The sequence below is a fragment of the Triturus cristatus genome, chromosome 3_2 (genome assembly GCF_964204655.1).
Source record: "Triturus cristatus chromosome 3_2, aTriCri1.1, whole genome shotgun sequence".
NCBI classification, from domain to species: Eukaryota; Metazoa; Chordata; class Amphibia; order Caudata; family Salamandridae; genus Triturus; species Triturus cristatus.
Window position 1 is genome coordinate 690,230,984 of NC_140584.1, and position 20,475 is coordinate 690,251,458.

Sequence of the window (20,475 nt, forward strand, 5' to 3'; positions counted from 1 at the left end):
GGACAATTTACTCGCCACAGACGTGGATAGCCTTTGGGGGCCCAATAGAGATACCAAATAAACTTCCCACTATGTGGGGTAACCTTTGCAAGCAGTCACATCCCTTCCCCTCCATGCCCCGCTCCACATACAGGGGATCAGTATTCAGAGGTGGGACGCCTTACTCACCACACCTCCACATCACACAACACCCCCCCTCAGTTGGATCCTCTCATCACCCAACTCCCTTCTACAAATTGGGTAACCTTGTCCTCCCCTAGAACGGCACTCTGGGGCCATGATGGCTTAAGGGCACACAGCAACCTCGCTTTCTGCACCTACATTCTCTGTTCTTGGGGGCCGCTGACTATCGTTCTCCTCTTCCTCTTTTTCTTTGACGCCTTCTTTCTCTCTTCTCTTTCCCTCTTTCTTTCATTTAGTTTTTTGATGATCTTGTTGATTTTGATGGATATATTATCTCTATTTGAACAGTATTTTCTATAAAAAGATTTGAAACGAAATAGTGGCAGACGAGAAAGGACTGAGGAGCATTTCTTTCTATTACAGCTGCCATTCTGGTAAGGTAATGTACCAATATTTGTTGTTAAAATGTCAAATCGTCTGCATTAATAGAATGTATTTCAGGCAAATCCCCGGGAGTGCCCCATGTTTGTTGGAGCTGCAATGTTATACATGAATCCCATCCTCACATGTATTGAATCTACCAATGAGGAGGATGTGCTCATTATTTGAATGAACCAAACACTGTGGGCAATGTATATACATGTTATAGCACTGAGGAAAGCTAACGGCTGAAACGCGTCTGCCTTCATAAAATGTTGTGTTTCTTGGAATATATCGCCATATCCTACTGGAAATAGCCAGTAGGTAGTTATAGTTAGGACCAACTTTTCCAATAGACAAATCATTTTTTGTTTTGCTATAAACTTTGGCACGGATCAACGAATCTTGATGACATTTTCAAAAAATAGTACGCTAGTCAGTTCAGATGCTGTCTGAAAAATTTTGAGGTGATTCGTCAAGCGGGGACCGAGAAAAGGGGGGGGGGGGCAAAACACTTTTTCCCCATACAATGCCTATGGAGATTTGCATTTTCTTTTTCACACCACTCCAGGCCGAACCGTTGATCGGATTTATACCAAATTTGGCAGAAAGCTAGCTCTTGGTCCAGAATGAGTAAGTTTTGTAATTTGGTGTTAATTTGTTCAGTAGTTTTGGAGTTACTGAAGAAATACAAATTTGTATATCTAGGGACACAGATCCTTTGTGGATCCACTCGCGTCCCGCCGTACACAACCAAAGGCTGTGTGCCGTGGTAGTTGTATTAATGTACGGTAATTATGTATTACTTTACGTTAACAAAAGACATAGAAATTCACTACAGCAAAAACATTTTATAGGGTCGTTATAGTCAGGTTGATATTTTACCAACACAAAACAATAATAATTCAGCAGCTATAGTTATACTTATACTTATCTGAAAAATCTATAACTCATGCAGTTAAGTAACTTTAAGCCGCAAGTTCTAGTTTCTTAATGAATCTATGGTTTTGTGTGGGTAAAATATAACATCAAAGCAACCTTTGTATTTTACAGCGAAGATACATACATATAGGGTTTAAATTAACTGATTTAAAAAATACAAATTATAGATACTTGCCCTACATATACTTAACATGCATGGTAAAGGCGTTTGTGGTAAATTCATCTGCGTGGAAAGTCATGTGTAGTTATTGCATAAGTTCTACAATTCTATACATTTGCCATGCAGATCTTGCTTTGTTCAAGCTCACAAAGGACGTAAAAGGAATTTTCAAGTCGGCACAAACATTATCCTCATCACCCACATGTGGAAAAAAATCCTCTCTGGGTGGTAATTCAGAGGGACCCAGACAGAACAGCAATGGTAACGTGATATATGGGATAAAGTGCACTCTGCTGTACATTATAAGGATATTGCATGTCACCAAAGAGTTCTATGACCATATATACAGGGTTACAGAACTCAGAGGTGAGTTGTAATATCCTTATCATATATGGCAGGGGGAACTTTATTCCTTATAATACAGTCACACCATCACCTTTTCAACAAACCACTTCAATACTTAGATTGGCTAACTTAGCTCTTTCAAAGGATAGAGAGACAGCATGTTTGCAAGAATAAAAATAGAATCTCTAGTGCAAAATTAAACACATTAAAAAAGCTAGTAGATATTTGTCACCAAAGATTTTAGAATCAGTTTATTAAGAGTTGTTTTTTTTAGAAACAGCACAGTAACTCGGAAAGTATACAAACAGGCAGGTTCTACCTTATCTATCATTACCTTAGGAGTGCAAAAAATAAACATCTGGCCATAAATATGTCTTTCTGCTTGTTACTATGCAGCAAGAAAAACAGAGCATAAAAAACAGAAAAGCAACGTTTTGTTTTGTTCCTTTAGCAGCTGCTTTAATTATGCTCCATGATCTGACCAGCTTTTCTCCTTTGCATTGTGACCGCAGAGTTCAACTGTAATAAGTTATTATAGTTGAGTTTTGGTGTAATTTCTGTATAATAGGCAACTAGTTGAGTCAGAAGTCGCATATTATAAAGATATTAGAGACCGTTTTTTTATAGGAAATGAAGAATACCATGTATTATAATGTAATAATGATGGTAAGGAGTGGTTACAGAACCCATGCCCTCGAAGCAAGGCTAATCTGTTCATTTCAAAACAGATACCTTGTACATCTGAATGTATAAGTAACATTATATAATATATGTTACAAGCAGATGCTATAAGAAGATCAGCAAGCACTTAAAAATAACTGAGTGCTTCTTAATCACTTAGACATCTGTAGGACAGAGTCGTCAAGGTCACCAGATAAAGATGCACTGCTCGGAGAAGTACTCTATTCTTATTTCAATAACAAACGGTGTTCAATAAAGTGTTGTAAGAAAAAAGAAAATGTGCCACTTCAAGGTAGAAAGCCAGTACATATGGAACAATATAATTGAATGTGACAACAGAGGCAAGCAAGCTCTCACTCACGTGTGCTGCAGCAGAAGACAGTAATCAACTATGACAGGCACCATGTCCTAGGGATCGAGCGTAAACAAAGCAACATGTCAGCATCATTATCAGGCACCAAAGGGACAGAATAGCTGCCAACATTATTTTACAGGGTCAAAGTAAAACATATCACAAAATAACAATTTAATTCAACACCAAAAGAGTGAAACAAGTGGATAGATTTTCAAAATCTAGTAAGGCTCACACAACTCAAACAATAAAGTCACTTGATTAGAATTAAAGTTCTTTTCAACTGTAGACAATTCCTATACTGTGTGATCAACCATCATTGGAGGATCATTTGACCCATCTTTCAGTTCCATGCATGAGCCACACTGCAATTGTGCACTTTTAATGCTGCAAGTCCCTGTGCCCAATATAGCTGACTGCACTGCCCAGTATGCAGCTGTTACTCAGCAATTCTAGATGCCAAGGGCATAATTGGATTGAGACTTATTGCACTGAGTTGAACGTTGACATATGTGGCAAAGTTTGATGCAGTGGGCTAGTGAGGTTACATCTTACTGGAGTGTCAACAGGTTAGTCCTCATGACATCAAAATATCAGAACTTGCCATAAACAAAGGGTGGAAACTGTAAGCTGGGCCACAAAACGGAGTATGTCATAATATGAACTCAATGCAATTCTTGAGTACAACTAATGGCCCTTCCACATCCCTAGCCACCGCATAAACCTGCACCCTATGTATTACTAACAGCACTGTGATTTGTTGCCACATAGAAAGAACCCACAAACCAAAATGGACTGAATGAATTAAGTAGCATTTATGATGCAAATTCCTCAGATTACTCAGCATTAAGCACATAGTAATAAACATGCTTAACACGGCCAAATGTAGCACTGGAATAGAAACATTGCACAATCTCATACATCCAGTGAAAATTGCCGCTTAATAGAGGCTTGTTTGATAGGACAGGTGAAAAAACTTGCCTATGTGTAAAACGGGCAGAGTAAGAAAGTTTCTGCATTCCATCGGCCATCAGAGTCAACTGTTTTGCTAATACTGACATTCGCATTTACCCTACTTATACATAGTGCCATGGTCGAAAAGTGCACAACAATATTAGCTAAAATCCCAGATTAATTCAGACAGTCTAATAGGCCGCACATCAATCAGAAAAATGTGTCCTTCTGTTCTTTCAATAAATTCTGGTATTTTGGAGCTAGTCAGCAAGAGAGAAGCATGCTACACCTATCTGGACTGCTTGAAGGTCCAGGATGGCATTTGGGGTTGGAGAGGTCTCATGCAGCAAAGGACAGCACAGTACTGTGCATCCTGAATGAATAAACGAATAAGTGTGACGTGTACAGCACACGGCTACTCTGAAGAGAGTCACAGAGCTAACAGGCATAGTCCAGGTATGTAACCCCATAGCCGAGGACCACCTCCCCCCCCCCCGAGAAAAAACATTATACGTTTTTTTCTGAAAGTATGCTCAGAAGCGATCTAGCGCAATTCTTGAGGGAGTTCATTCAAAGCCTTAGCAGCCAGGAAAGAGAAGGCTTTGCCACCCCTTCGAACACACTAAACGTGAGGGATGACCAAAAGTGAAGCAGAGTGCAATGTTCTGGAGGGAATATACTGAGTGAATATCTTCGCCAAGTACCCAGTGTTGGAAAGTTGAAGAGAACCTAAGCAGACGAAGCCGTACCCTGGATGCCTCATTTTGGACCACCTGCATCCGCTTCACCTTAGCTTCTGCAACTCCTAAATACAAGACATTCGCGTAATCCAGGCGTGAATTGATCAGGGCGTGGTTCACTACTCTTCTTGCCTCCTAAGGCAGGAGGGAGAGAAGAACAAGTTACTTAATTTCGGTAATGATGTTTCTGTAAGAGACATATATAAGTTATAGATTCCTTACCTTAGAATTACCCCCAGGAGTCAGACTGGATCCGGAGAATTTTTCTTCAGCAATAACCCTGCGTGTCGATAGGAGGCGTCCGTCGACTCCGCGTCTGTCGTCGTGGTCACCGGGATGACGTGGCGGTGCCTAGCTAGATGCCGTCCCTGCGCGTTGATGTCCGTTCTGAAACAACTTTCCACACCAGAAGCACAAAGCCATGAAAGACACTGACCACTGGTGTGCCACAGTAGGGCCCTATAAGGGTGTCCCTAACCCTAGAAGTCAGTTCGCAGAGCGGGGAGGATGGGTGGGGCGTAAAGGTATCTACAACCAATATATGTCTCTTATAGATACGCTGTTACCGAACGTAAGTAACTTGTTCATCTGAAAGAGACTTTTAGTTATAGATTCCTTACCTTAGAATAGATACCCCAGCATTCCCATCCCCGGAGGAGGGTCTGCGAATCAAGTTCACACCAGAAAATCCTGGAGGACAGAACGGGCAAAGCAGCTGTTCCTCCGGACTTGACTATCCAGGCAATAATGTCTGATGAACGTGTGAATAGAAGCCCACATGGCCGCCTGGTAGATATTGATAAGTGGGACTCCCCGCGACAAAGCAGAGGTTGCTGCCGTAGCTCTAGTGGAATAAGCGCACAGCCCCACTGGAGGTACCCTTTTAGCCAAAGCATAACAAATATTGATACAAAGGACTACCTATCGAGAGATGGTACGCTTCTGCACAGCCCAACCTTTTTTGACACCCACATAGCCAACAAAAAGTTGATCGTCCACCCGGAACTCCTTTGTGCGGTCAAGATAGAAAGACAACGCACGTTTTGGGTCCAGACGGTGGAAAAAGGTAGGCAGAGTAACAGTCTGCTCGATGTGAACGGGAGTGACTACTTTAGGCAAGAATGAGGGTCTCATTCAAAGCACAACCTTGTCTGGATGGACTGAAAGGAAAAGAGGCTTAGAAGAAAGAGCCTGCAGCTCACTCACTCTGTGAGCAGAGGTGATTGCAACAAGAAAGACAGTCTTCAGAGTGAGAAGCCTGAGAGGACAGCTGTGAAGAGGCTCGAAGGGAGCGTACATAAGGTAAGTCAAGACAAGAATCAAGTCCCACTGAGGCATTATGAAAAGAGATGGAGGAAAGAGATGAATAATGCCTTTAAAGAAGCGACTTACAATAGGGGACTTGAAATAGAGGGCTGGTCTGGCAGCCCAAGAAAAGCAGAAATGGCCGCCAGGTAGCCTTTAAGAGTGCCCAGAGCAGAGCCCTGCTGGGTCTAAGAAAGAAGGAATAAAAGAACCTCAGAAAGAGGGGCAGAAAGGTGATCCACAGCCTTTGCTGGGCACCATGCCACAAACATATTCCATCGACAGGCGTATATCGTTTTAGTGGAGGGACGCCTGGCTGCCAAAACGACGTTGCAGACTTCAGGAGGAAGGTGAAAAGCAGTCAATTGTCGCCGCTCAATCTCCACACAAGGAGGTGGAGGCTGGACAGGTTCGGGTGGGGAAAAGTCCCCTGCTGCTGCGACAGAAGATCCTCCAGAAGGGGCAGTCTGATCGGAGGATCGATGGCCATACTCAGGAGCTCGGGATACCAGACTCTTCGTGTCCAGTCTGGTGCCACAAGAATGACTTGGGCCTGGTTGCGCTTGATCTTATTCAGCACTCGGGGCAAAAGTGGTATAGGCGGAAAGGGGTACAGCAGGCCGAAGCTCCACTCTCGATGAAAAGCGTCGCCGAGCGAGAGCCGCCTTGGAAATTCCGACGCACAGAACTGAAGACATTGCACGTTCTTTTCAGTGGGAACAGATCTAAGCAAGGCTCTCCCCACTGCTGAAAGAGACCTTGCGACACCTACGAGTGAAGACGGCATTTGTGATCCACCAGGCACCAGTGGCTGAGTTCTTCCGCCCTGGTGTTCAGAGAACCTGCCAGGTGTTGAACCACCAGGATAATGCCCTGATGCTCCAGCAATGTCCAAAGGCAAAAAGCCTCTTGACAGAGGGTCCACGACCCCACCCTGCCTTGTTTGTTGCAGTACCACATGGCGGTGGTGTTGTTCGTGAACACCTGCACTGCCTTCCCCTTGAGGGAGGGAAGATATGCCTTCAGTGCCAAACGAATCGCAAAGAGCTTCAACAGGCTGATATGAGACCGGACTCAGCCGGAGATCAGACTCCTCTGATCTCTGCTTCCCCCAGGTGGCCGCCCCATCCCAGGAGTGATGCATCGGTCACCACTGTGAGGTCTGGTTGAGGAAGGGAGAGGGATCTGCCTTTGACCCAATCCTGGTTCGCTAGCCACTACTGCAGATGCTGTGCAGTCCCCTTCGAGATCTGGACGTAGTACTCAAGATTCCCCCGATTACTGCGCCCACTGGAACATCAGGTCCCACTGCAGATCCCGCATATGCCATCTGGCTTGATCTACCAGCAGGATGCATGATGCCATGAGACCCAGCAGCCTCAGAGTCATTCTCACCAAAATCCAAAATAGAGGCTGAAACATCAGTATCATAGCCCGAATATCCCGGACTCACTGCTCAGGAGGATAGGCCCGAAACTGCACTGTGTCCAGAACAGCTCCGATGAAAGGGAGCGACTGAGATGGAGTCAGGTGTGACTTCAGCACATTGATAGTGAACCCCAGCAAATGCAGACGGTCTGCCGTAGTCTGGAGGTGGGTGATGACCGCCTGGCGTGAGCCTGCCTTTAACAGCCAGTCGTCGAGATAGGGGAAGACTGGAACCCCAGATCTGCGCAGTTGAGCTACGACCACTGCCATTACTTTCATGAACACCTGAGGGGCACTGGTAAGGCCAAAGGGGAGCACAGTGAACTGAAAATGCTTGTGGCATACTGTGAACCGTAGGCAACACCTGTGGGGTGGCAGGACGGGTATGTTAAAATAAGTATTCTGCAAGTCCAATGCTACCATCCAGTCTCCAGGGTCGAGGGCAGACAGGACCTGAGCCAAGGTTAGCATTTTGAACTTCTCCTTCCGGTGGAAGCAGTTGAGGGCCCCGAGGTCTAAGATAGGATGCAGGCCTTGGTCCTTCTTAGGCACCAGAAAGTAGCGGAAATAGCAACCATGACCTACTTCTGGCAGAGGTACCCTATCCATAGCTGCCTTGGCCAAGAGAGCTGAGACTTCCTGGCGGAGAAGCTCCAAATGATCCTACGACATGTGATCTCGAGACTTCGGCATGGAGGGAGGCGTAGTCTCAAAGAAGAGAGAGTAGCCCCTTCGGACTACCTGCAAAACCCACCAGTCCGACGTGATGGATTGCCAGTCAGGGAAAAGATGGCGAATCCTGCTACCCACTGGTCGCTGATGGCCCTGGAAGGTCAGACTAGGAGAGTTTGGAGGCTGCTGCAGGAGGGGGAAGGGTGGACTGGCCCACCTGCTGGTTCCCAGACCCGCGTTGTTGGGTCACACGACCGCAGCCACGCAGAGGCTGGGCAGCTTGTGTGGGCCAGTGGCTAGACTAGCTCAGTAGTGTTTGGGTGCCCCTTCAGTAGCCACGGGAGGGACGGGAGGATGCAGCGAGGCCCAGGGATCTGGTCGTAGCCTGAGAATTCTTGAAACGCTCGAGCGCCGAGTCCACCTTGTCACCAAAGAGGCGACGGCCATCGAAGGGTGATGTCCAGCACAGTTGCCTGGACATCCCCCAAAAAACCAGTTGTCCTCATGTTGAAAATAAAACAGCGATATGATTAAGCATTTACTAAAGACATGTGCTCTTCATGTCTGAATTACGTTTTCTGCTTTATATTGACTAATGTTCAGACTCCATTTTGCTTAGCCGTCCGCCATCTTGTATGGCCACGAAACCACGTGCTCTGCACGAGAAGAGTCTTACCTCTTCATTAGTCACTCCCAAGATCTGCCTAGCAACAGTCTATAAATAACTCCTTTGTGCGTTTGGTGCATGTTCAGAACTGACCACATCTGTCACTAATTAGGCTTTGCTCGAATGTGTTTTCGCGGGTCTCAGGAAACATTAACTCCACCCATGCATTGATTATACACTGAACATGTCCATACAAGACCATAAATCTTGCTTCATGTTGTATCCGCCTACTTATGAGCCCCCCCCCTATTGTGTATAAAAGGGGACCATGTGCACAAGTTCTTTGTGCTACTCTGTGCAATACTGTAGAGTGTTGCGTAGGTTGTAGGACCACCTTTGAAGGTTAATAAACTTTGTATTTGTATTTGCAGTTTCCGTGCCAACTTCCTTCTAGTACTTCGTACACAGAAGGGCGAACCCTTTGTACTTGCGGGCCTAGCTGGGGCCTGTACTCATCAATTGCTTTCCATGTCCCCCAGCGATCAATAGAGCCGTCAAAAACCTCGGCGTTTGGTTTGATGAAAACCTGAACTTTGCCTCGCATATAAAAAAACTTGCTGGCACATGCTTTGGGCTTCTGAGGAGTCTTAAGAAGTTTCTTCCCTTGCTCCCAGAAGGGGTTAGAGAAACGGTGGTGCGTGCTCTGCTTCTCTCCCGTCTAGACTATGCTAACGCCCTCTTGGTAGGGAGCCCTGGACACCTTGTAAGGAAATTGCAGGTGGTCCAGAATTCGGCAGCTAGACTTCTGGGCGGCCTGTCCTCCCGGCAAAGTGCCCAGGCCCAACTGCGGGCACTTCATTGGCTTCCCGTCGAGTCACGTCTTAAACTTAAAATGTTGTCAATTGTACAACAGGCCCTTCATGGTCTGGGCCCTAAGTATCTGCAGGACAGATTCTCCTTTTATATTCCTAGGAGACAGTTGAGGTCATCCTCATTGCTGCTCATGCAGACCCCAAAATTTAAGCGTGCTCGTTTGGGGGGCAACTCGTTCGCCCGTAGAGCCTGCCTTTCCTGGAACGCTCTTCCCCTGTCTCTGAGGTCTATCTGTGACCCGCACCTGTTTAGAAAATCCCTGAAGACACTGCTGTTTTGATGGATATCGGTGGATGGCTGCCTTTACTGTTGCTAGCGCCGGGACACTTCCGAGTATCTGTGTGCTCAATAAATCAAAATAACATAACAATTGCCGCCCGTCACGTGGGGCTCATCGGCGACTCGGATACTCGAAGGATTGGTCGTGACGAAGGAGTGGAACCTTGCCGGGGACGTGATCACTGCCAGCGGCGTCTTTAGTCCTGGCATTCCAAGGCTTTCTTCCTTCCCTTCCGAGCTGACCATCTGGGTGGCGCCGGTCCTCGACTGAGACCCCTTCTGTCGGTTTTGCCGTGCAATAGCCGTTTGGGCGAATTTGGAACTTGGCAGTTGGAATCTGGACGCTCTTGATTGGTAAGAACCGTTGTACGGTACTTGCTGCGAGCTTTTGAAGCCTGGGTTGGCAAGGCAGTTTTAGGATACGCTTGTTGTGGCTATTTGATTTGATTTATGATGACCGGTCATATTTTGAAATGAATAATGTGAAAATATATGCGTTGCAACACATATAGGCAGGTAATGTGGAGATATTTCTCCGGGGTTGTTTGAATTTGAACAGCGCAACGTTTAAGTGCCATTTTTGGATAATATTGCATATTTTGCACTATTCTTGAACATGCCTGCTTTGAGCGCACTCCGTAAGTGGTGCTGCTGTTTTGGAAACCGGTTAAGTCTTGAGGAATCTGAACCAGCACCCCCAGAGGGGACTCCTAATAGGGATATGTACGTGAAGCACGGTCTTTCCCCTATAATGTACAGCACATTGTGGAGGAAATATACCAAGAAGGATCCTGAGTTGCGATGGCCTTTGTATGGATCGTTTGATATGCGTAAGATTGAGTATGTGGAGCAGTGTATATGTAAGCGGCGTGCGAGACAAGACATTTTTGAATGTATACGATTGTGGGTGAAAGAAGTGCGTGAGCGCGAGAAACGTGAAAAAGCGCTGAGTGACAAAGAACAACGGAAAAAGGACCATGTGAAAGCACAGGAAGCGAAACAGCGTGAGGAAAAAGAACTGGCGGAAAAAAACAGGAGAAAGAGCACAGGTTGCAAATATCGGGTCAATATGCTGTTCGGCAGCCTCTTTATCCTGTCCTTACTAATCTTGAAGATGATTTTTCGCTATTAGATCGTTCTCCGCCACCTTTTGTTGGCCCGTCCGCTCCGGGAGTCAAGGATCCTGGATTGCTCAAGGAGAAGGTAGACACGCGGTCCATGTTATCAACTGATCGCATGGGTGAGCTTCGGAAAGTTTCTTTTCGTGCGCTTAAAAATAAACTATCTCTCGCTGAATTATTGTCGTCTTTGGAAGGATGGCAGGATAGGGAAAAGTTATACTTTGCTGAAACTTTTTCTGATGAAGTGGTTACTGCTTTTCGGAAATACTCCAATGTTTTTGAGCCTGATGATATAGTATTAGATTCTAAAGCATTACGTAACGGTGTCCTTTCTCCCTCTAAGGTACCCGATGCGGTTCGACGGCTGTTTGCGTTACGGGACGCGATGTTTCAACTTAAAGAAAAAGCGCGCCAAAAGAAAGAGGAGGAGGAGCAATCGAGTCCAAATGCAGGCGGAAAGCAGTCGTCTATCATTCATTCAGATAAGATCGAATTAGTGCATGCTAAGCCGATGCGAGAGGCAGTGCCTCTGTACGTTCCTCCTAAGGGAGCGGGAAATAGTTTGGATATGTCTTCTCCCGATGCTAGAGGATATTTTGTGTACAATTGGGTTTATACTCCTTGGCATAGGGCTGATGTTATGGCATTGAAAAAAGCACTACCCGATCCCCGAAAGAATCCTGCCGCCTTTTATGAGGAAGTTGAGGGGGCTTTAAATTCTTGTACTATGACCCTAGCAGATCTAGATTTGTTCTTTGGGCTTATTTTACCACCGGATATGTGGAGATCCGTACGGAAAGTGGATGATCAAGCTGTTTTTAAGGCGAAATGGTCTGACATAGAAGATGAGGATAGAGAAAGAAAACCCGCGCAAAAGCCGCCTCAGCTTATTTTAGATCTCCCAGCTGCTATTTTGACTAAGTTGAAAACGATTATCCCCCCTAAAAAGATTGATTGGAATATGTTAGCCTCATGCAAACAGAAGGTTGATGAATCCGTTTCTGATTTCTTTACGCGATTTGAGGAAACATTTCATGATTTTAGCGGTCAGTCACTTACGGATGATATGGGTCGACATCTTTTTGTTGATAAATATGCGTCGAATTTATTGCCAGGAGTAGCAGCTCGATTAAAAGCGAGTGAAAGCTCTTGGACAACATCGTCTCCGGCATCCCTCCTGACGATGGCTCAGTATAATGAGCGTCAGGAACAAGAAGCGAAGGGTAACGAAGAGAAAAAGTCGAAAGATTTAAAAACAAAGGTGATGTTAGCGCAAGTGTATGGTCCGCCTCGCCGGGGTGCTGAGAGAGGTGGAAGAGGATTTTATGGTCCCCCTTTTGGTCGCCCAGATGTAACTAGGGATCAATGTGCGTATTGCAAACAGTTGGGTCATTGGGCCAGGGATTGTCCGGTATTACATGCACAGTGCCAGGGGCGTGGCCAGGGGCCGATGAGAGGTAGAGGAGGTTTTTCGGGCCCTAGAGGACATTTAACTGATCGTGCTCGATTTGATTCTAATATGCGGCCACGTGATGGGCCTAATGTGTTTGATCGACAAAACCAGTATCAAATGTCCGATTATGAACGCCCTGGGTATGACGATTCACAACATGCATAGGATTGCGTAGGATGGGGGGAGGAATCAGTTGAAGTGCCAGTAGATCAGAGGGGTGCTTATGTTATAGCACATGTTTTGGGTTCTACTGATCGGTTTCTGGTTGATACAGGAGCTACTCGTAGCGCTTTGTCCAAACAATTGGTTCCGAGGGCTCCCTTGTCTGGCTTAACGGTTACATCGATAGGGTTCGATGGCACACCTTCACTTAGCCCGTTATCACAACCCCTTGCATTTCATGTTAATAAGTATTCTACACCCTGTCCGTTTTTGCTTTCCCCGAACACGCCTGATAACATTGTGGGTCTGGATATGCTCAAACATTTCAGAGCCACATTCCGTTGCTCCCCTGAAGGAGTGCGTGTGATTTTAAACGATAACTATCCAATGACAGGAAGGATGTGTGTGGTTGCAGAGGATACTGCATTGGCTTCTCTACCCCGCACTCTGTGGGCCACCTCGGATACTGATGTGGGACAGATGGTTATCCCCCCGGTACACATTAGGGTAAAGGAGGGAGCTGTGTTACCACGCCTACCTCAATATCGCATTTCGCAGGAGGGGGAGGAGGCGCTCACGCAGATAGTGCAGGATCTCATTAAGGTGGGGGTAGTGGAGGAAGTTCCATACAATGTCTGCAATAGTCCTATCCTTCCGATTTTGAAAAAAGACACTGATACTAGGATTTATCGTTTTATTATTGATTTGATGGAGGTGAATAAGATAGTGATACCTCAATACCCAGTGGTTTCTGACATCACGACATTGCTTACTTTGGTCCCGCCAACGGCAACCACGTTCTCTGTTATTGATTTGAAAAATGCTTTCTTTTCGATTCCTATTCATCCTGATAGCCGATACCTTTTCGGCTTCACTTTGAATAATCGTTCATATCGATTTTGTAGAGTTCCTCAAGGCTACACAGAAAGTCCTAGCACTTATAGTCAAGCATTGAAACGACAGTTGGATTCCTTTGTTTTACCTGAAGGGGTGGCCCTCATACAATATGTCGATGACATCTTGTTGGCGGACGATACTCCTGAGCAATGTGAGAAGTGCGCGTTATCTTTGCCTTCCTTTTTGGCATTGCACAATCACAAAGTATCGAAGAAAAAATTACAATTCTGTAGACCAAAGGTAACCTACCTAGGTCACCTTTTGTCTAAGGAGGGGCGTGCACTCACATTGGATCGCATTCAAGCAATTTTGGACACGCCAGTACCTTCCACACAGAAGGACGTGCGTGCATTTTTGGGACTCACTTCTTTTTGTAGGCACTGGATATTGGGTTTTTCACACATAGTTAAACCACTGTTGGCACTTTTGACGAAAGACACTCCAACTCCCCTTCCCTGGTCAGACGAGTGTGGGAGTGCTTTTCAGCAATTACGACAAGCCCTTTGTTCAGCACCAGTGTTAGGCACCCCTGATTATACGAAGCCTTTTACATTGTATGTACATGAAAGAGATGGATGTGCGTTCTCGGTTTTAGTACAGATGCACGGCGACAAGCAGTGCCCTTGTGCATATTTCTCGGCAGTACTTGATCCTGTTGCCCGAGCGTTGTCTGGTTGTTTTCGCTCGGTTGCGGCGACAGCTGTGTCAATACGCCAAAGCGAAGGGATTGTGTTATCCCATAAGCTATTGGTGTTGGTCCCCCATGCTGTTGACGCCCTGTTGAATCAGACAAAGACGCAGCACTTAACTAGTGCTCGTCTAACAGGATATGAGCTGACGTTTTTGGCTCCTCATATCACATTGAAGAGATGCGCAACACTAAACCCAGCCACATTGTTGCCATTTCCGGAGACTCAGCCTGAGGCACAAGAAGTACATGATTGCATCTTTGTAACTGAGGAACAGACAAAGGGTCGTATTGATCTCCAGGATACGCCCTTTACAGATGTAGATGGAGAACTGTGGGTGGATGGGTCGTGCCTGAAGCTACCAGATGGTACGACTTCAGCGGCATATGCAATCACCACGCTACAAACAGTAGTGGAGACAGCACGCATACCGCAGAAATCAGCTCCAGCAGCCGAACTGATAGCATTAACACGAGCATGTGAGCTTAGTGCAGGATTGCGTGTGAATGTCTATACGGATAGCCGCTATGCCTTCGAGGTAGCGCACGACTTTGGCTTACTCTGGAAGGAGAGAGGGTTTCTAACGTCACATGCAGCACAGATAATGAACGGAGAGTTAGTTCACAACCTCTTGACTGCATTAACATATCCAAAGAAGATTGCCATAGTTAAATGCAATGCACATAAAAAAGTGATAGATAAAGTGGGAGAAGGGAATGCTCTGGCAGATCGAGTAGCACGAGACACTGCGATGCAGCCTGACTCCACTGCAATGTATGTTGTGAAGTCCCAGGCAGAAAGATGGCACGATGCTAGGAGAGAAGTGTTAGAGATACAGAGGACAGCTTCCGATAAAGAACGGGAGCAATTGTCTACTGACGGAGAATTGGACGATGAAGGTTGTTGGAGAAATAAGCAGATGGATAAATGGAAGTTACCCATAGCTTTTGTACAACCTATGGTTCACATGGCACATGGGCTAGCTCATGTTGGAGCTTCCGCAATTGTAAAATTGCTCACACAAGTTTGGGAGCATCCAGAGATTGCTAGCACGGCAAAGAGAGTGGTGCAGACTTGTATGATTTGCCTGAAGTACAATCCAGGAAAGGGACACGAACTCCAGCAGGAGGATTTGCAACACCCACTGCACGTTTTGAAGTTTTGCAAATGAATTATATTCAGCTTGAACGCTGTAATAATCTGAAGTATGTCCTAGTAGTGGTTTGCGCCTTCAGCAAATGGATCGAGGCATACCCTACGAAAGACAATACTGCAATTACTACAGCCAAGGTGTTATTGAAGGAGTTCTTCCCTCGATATGGTGTTTGTAGATTGTTGTGGAGCGATAACGGACCTCATTTTATAGCGGACGTTATCAAGTATGTCCTGAAAGGATTGGGAATTACACAGAAATTCCACGCAGTGTTTCACCCTCAGTCTGCGGGATTGGTTGAGAAGTATAACGGCACTCTGAAGCTTAAGATAGCGAAAATACAAGCTTCCACTTCTCTGACTTGGCCGGATGCTTTACCTCTGGCATTATTGTCAACCAGATCAGTACCGCATTCTCGAACCGGTCTCACGCCATATGAGATCGTGTTTGGACGCCCGATGAACATTTGGGGCCCACCGAAACCAAAGTCAGTGTATGATATACCTTGTGTAATGATGAGTGATTATCTGGCACAGTTAACCGATAAGTTGGTCTCTATTCATCAACAGGTTCGAGAAGCGCTCCCCGACCGGTCCACAGGTGAAGGCCACGATCTCCGGCCCGGGGAATTTGTTTTGGTGAAATCGTTTGAGAGGACGAACAGTCTAGAGCCGAGGTGGTGCGGTCCCGAGCAGGTCTTGCTTGCAACGAGAACGGCTGTCCGGGTCTCGAACCGCAAAAATTGGATCCACTCTATACATTGTCATAGAGTGCCACCCGGATTGGTGGAGCCTGCTGTAATAACCGACCATCGAGAAATCCTGACTGCGAAGAAAGGCCGTGCTGTGGACCCGGACGACACTGAGGAGCTCTTCCCGGACCAAGCGACCCCTGGAGTAAGAAGATATCACCTCAGACCGAGGAAGTGAATTTCTGAAGTATCAAAATACGTTGTCAGAGCAGCCCCTGGGTTAGTGAAACAGAGAGCCAATGAGGCAAGGGGGGGATCAGCCCTGCATTAGTGTAGTGACACCCGTCTTGGCCCGATGGTGAAGAAATCAACCGCTGCCTAGGGGGAAGAGTTCTGACAACCTTTTTAGTTTCAGGAAGATATTGACATTTGTTTGAAAATGGAGAAGAAGAAACATTTTTGTGCGATAGGGTTCATTGTTGCTATGGCAATTGTTGCTACAACCGCGTGGTTTGTTGAGGATGTAATTCCTGCCCGTGAGTTGCTTGTTGTGTCTACTCCAGTGCCTGAGGAGCACTACTTCTACACCCTTCCATACCAAGAATTGAAGCATCGCCAGTCCTATCTGAATAATACTTTCATCCAGATGCTGCATCATACCCACGTTGCTACAAATGCTACAAACTGTTGGATATGTGGTATGATGCCAGCCCATCAGAAGAAAGGGGGAACACCATTAACGGCTCTTGTAGAGCATGGTACACTTTGCTTTTTGCCACACGAAAACCTACAGTGGGACGTTTACTCTTCAGACTTTACAAAGAGTGTCATCAGGATAAAGAAGGCTACCCACAAGCCAATGGAACAATATGGGAATGGGAAGAATATTGACCAGACAATGAATCAATTCCCTACATCTTTACGAATACTAGAGACACTAATGGAAACGAGAAATTTGTAATTTCAGTAGCACAAGCCCAAGCGGACATGTGTATCCAAAGCGTTGGTCATATTCCTGTTGGTGTCAGTGATTGTATTGTTGTACTAAATATAGGCGGATTAAATAACAGTACATTTCTGGCCTCCCACAATACCTATTTTGTGTGTGGTAGTAAAGGTTACTATCGTTTGCCTGCCGGATGGTCCGGGGTATGTTATGTGGCATTTTTATTACCCCCTGTATTCTTAGCACCTGCGTCTTATCATAAAGACTTGAAATTATTAAACAACGTAACCGTAAATAGGTATAAAACGCACTCTATCTGTTGATTATGTTGACCAGACGGATACCAGTTTGCAACAGTATATTGATTTTAATCTAGGACTGTTTTTCTTTGTTGGAGTTGCCCTGAATAGTAGAAAGGTTCGATGATTAACTAGGGTTGTAGAGGCTGTGACGAATCAAACTGCTGCTGCTCTCGGGAACATTACGGAAGAATTGCAGATCACTAGAATTGTTACATTACAGAATCGTATGGTATTAGATGTTATGTTAGCAGATAGGGGTGGAGCATGTAGAATTATAGGAAGTAGTTGTTGTGTGTTCATCCCTGATCACACACCATCAGTTTATCAAGCTATTAATAAATTGCATAAACTTGCTGATGACATCCATACAGAAAATGGCACTTGTACCTTTTCTGGATGGTTTTGGACCTTAATTACTACATGGGGATGGAAAGTTCTTACTGGTCTATGTATTATTGTAGCAATTTTGTTCACATGTTGAATGTGTATTCAATGTGGTCCTATGATATGTTCTCTATGTGTTTCATTCTGTATCCCCAATAAGAAAGCTGTTGCCGATGCCACCTATCAAAAGAGCATAAACAAAGAAATAACTGAGATGATGAGAATTGATAATAAATAATGATTATCTTGATTATCCCAGCAAGCCGAATGTCTTCAGCAAATGCTGAAAGGGTCGTCTGTTGAAAATAAAACAGCGATATGATTAAGCATTTACTGAAGACATGTGCTCTTCATGTCTGAATTACGTTTTCTGCTTTATATTGACTAATGTTCAGACTCCATTTTGCTTAGCCGTCCGCCATCTTGTATGGCCACGAAACCACGTGCTCTGCACGAGAAGAGTCTTACCTCTTCATTAGTCACTCCAGAGATCTGCCTAGCAACAGTCTATAAATAACTTCTTTGTGCGTTTGGTGCATGTTCAGAACTGACCACATCTGTCACTAATTAGGCTTTGCTCGAATGTGTTTTCGCGGGTCTCAGGAAACGTTAACTCCACCCATTCATTGATTATACACTGAACATGTCCATATAAGACCATAAATCTTGCTTCATGTTGTATCCGCCTACTTATGAGCCCCCCCCCCCCTATTGTGTATAAAAGGGGACCATGTGCACAAGTTCTTTGTGCTACTCTGTGCAATACTGTAGAGTGTTGCGTAGGTTGTAGGACCACCTTTGAAGGTTAATAAACTTTGTATTTGTATTTGCAGTTTCCGTGCCAACTTCCTTCTAGTACTTCGTACACAGAAGGGCGAACCCTTTGTACTTGCGGGCCTAGCTGGGGCCTGTACTCATCACTCAGCCAGGTGTAGCGCCGAAGGGCTACCGACGTGGCTTTCTTCTGCCCAGAGAGTCGGTGGTGTCCAGTCCACAGCAGATCTCTCCCATCCGCCACTGCCTGGGAGAGAATAGCCGGGTGTCCTCCGGATACTGAGGCAGCACCTGCGCAACTGTATCCCAAACTGTATGGGTATAGCGGCTCAAGAGGCATGCACTATTCACGGACCATGCGCCAAGCAGGAGGAAGAAAACATGCGCTTCCCAAGGTGATGCAGCTTCTTGGATTCCCAATCCGGGGTGCGGAAGAGAAGAAAATGCTAGGACAACCAAGCTCTCGGGGGAAGGGTGTTGAGAGAGGAAAATGAGACCGCCCGGAGCAGTGGGGGCAGGCAATCGTCCGTTCCAGAAGATCCCCACTGCTGGGTCTGGAAAAAGCGCTCAGAAGGACGTCCGTGAGAGCTTCATTAAATAGCAAGAGGGGTTCAGATGAAGTTGCAGCCGGTTCAAAGACCTCTGTCAGGAGATTAGTCCTGACTGCCACTGTAGGGAGCTCCAGACACAAAGCCTTGGCTGCCCTACCCACTTTCACTGCATAAGAGGCTCCCTCCTCTGTAGCTATGGTAGGGGGATAAAGCAGGCCATGGTCTGGGGAGGTATCCAGTCCACTGGCGTCACCCAATTCCTCGCGCCAGTCCAGCTCTTACAGCTGGTCTGTTAAAGAGTCTAGCGACCCCTCCCAGTCCTCATCACCACCCTCAGGGCGATAGGGAACACCTGGGATGAACAAGGGCACAATAGTACCCTCCGGCATAGGATTCAACATCGGCCGATGTCGATCCAGCTATGGGTCCATCTCTGGGATGAGGATGGGGACGGCGTCTGCCAGGGGCTTCATCACTGAGATTGGTGCTGGGGAAGGTCAACCGGCGTCGATACGGATCCAGGCCTGGATCCATGGGGACCCTGCGGTGCCTGGGTTCGAACTACCGGCATCGAAGGCCCAGCACCCCCAACCGGCTCTGCGAGGCCCGAAGGCGCACCAGCGAAGTCCGGCTGCCCAAAGATGGAATAGAGGGCCTCGTAAAGAGCACAAAGCTGGGCAGAGGACACCCAGCTCCCGGAAACGGGGGGAGGCGCGGAGTTGTCCCTGAATCAGGAACTGGAGAAGGAGCCTCGGAGCAACGACACTCCAGTTCCTGCGTTGGGTTGGAAGACCGACGGGGAAAAGGCCTAGAGCGATGGTGCTTCTTCGCATTCTTCTTGTGCTTCGACTTACCCAAGGAGTGCGAAGACTTGGACAAGGTGTGGTGGCTCTCTGACCGGTCTGGAGACCATCCTCTCGAGCGAGACCAGGAGCGACGTGGAGCCGACTGCTGGGCCTCAAAAAGCTTTCGGGACCGCTCCCACAAAGACTTCAGATTCATGGCCTGACAGTCGGAGCACAACTTTGGGTCGTGCTCGCGCTCCAGGCACCAGAGGCACACGAGCTGCGGATCCATCACGGACATCAGTTTGTGACAGGAGTCACAAGGCTTGAATCCGGTCCGACAATGGAACTTCCCTCGTGCACCAGAAGTCGAAGAGTCAAAAAAAGACGGCAACAAAAGTCGAATAAAGGTAAGTAAAAAAATGACTAAGGGGCAAGCTCTCTCCAGATCTGCGCTAGGCTGGTGCGGAAAAAAAAAAGAACTGAAATTAGCGCACAGTAGGCACCGCGACGTCATCCCGGTGATCAAGACGCCGGACGCGGAGTCGACCGGCGCCACCTACAGACGCGCAGTGGTATTGTTGAGGAAAAATTCTCCGGATCCAGTCGGACGCCTGGGGGTACTTCTAAGGTGAGGAATCTATAACTAATTATTTATTACACAAATAGTTCAATGATCTATTCAC

The 20,475-nt window shown here is 46.4% G+C and overlaps 1 protein-coding gene across 1 annotated transcript in view; it reads right to left on the reverse strand.

The window, feature by feature from the left end:
* VPS8 (VPS8 subunit of CORVET complex) overlaps nucleotides 1-20,475 on the reverse strand; it is a 1,789,524-nt gene that overhangs the window by 1,168,077 nt on the left and 600,972 nt on the right. The window contains exon 20 of the mRNA XM_085648738.1: nucleotides 3,033-3,079. Within this exon, the coding sequence (XP_085504864.1) occupies nucleotides 3,033-3,079 (47 nt within the window). The remainder of the gene's footprint in view (nucleotides 1-3,032; nucleotides 3,080-20,475) is intronic.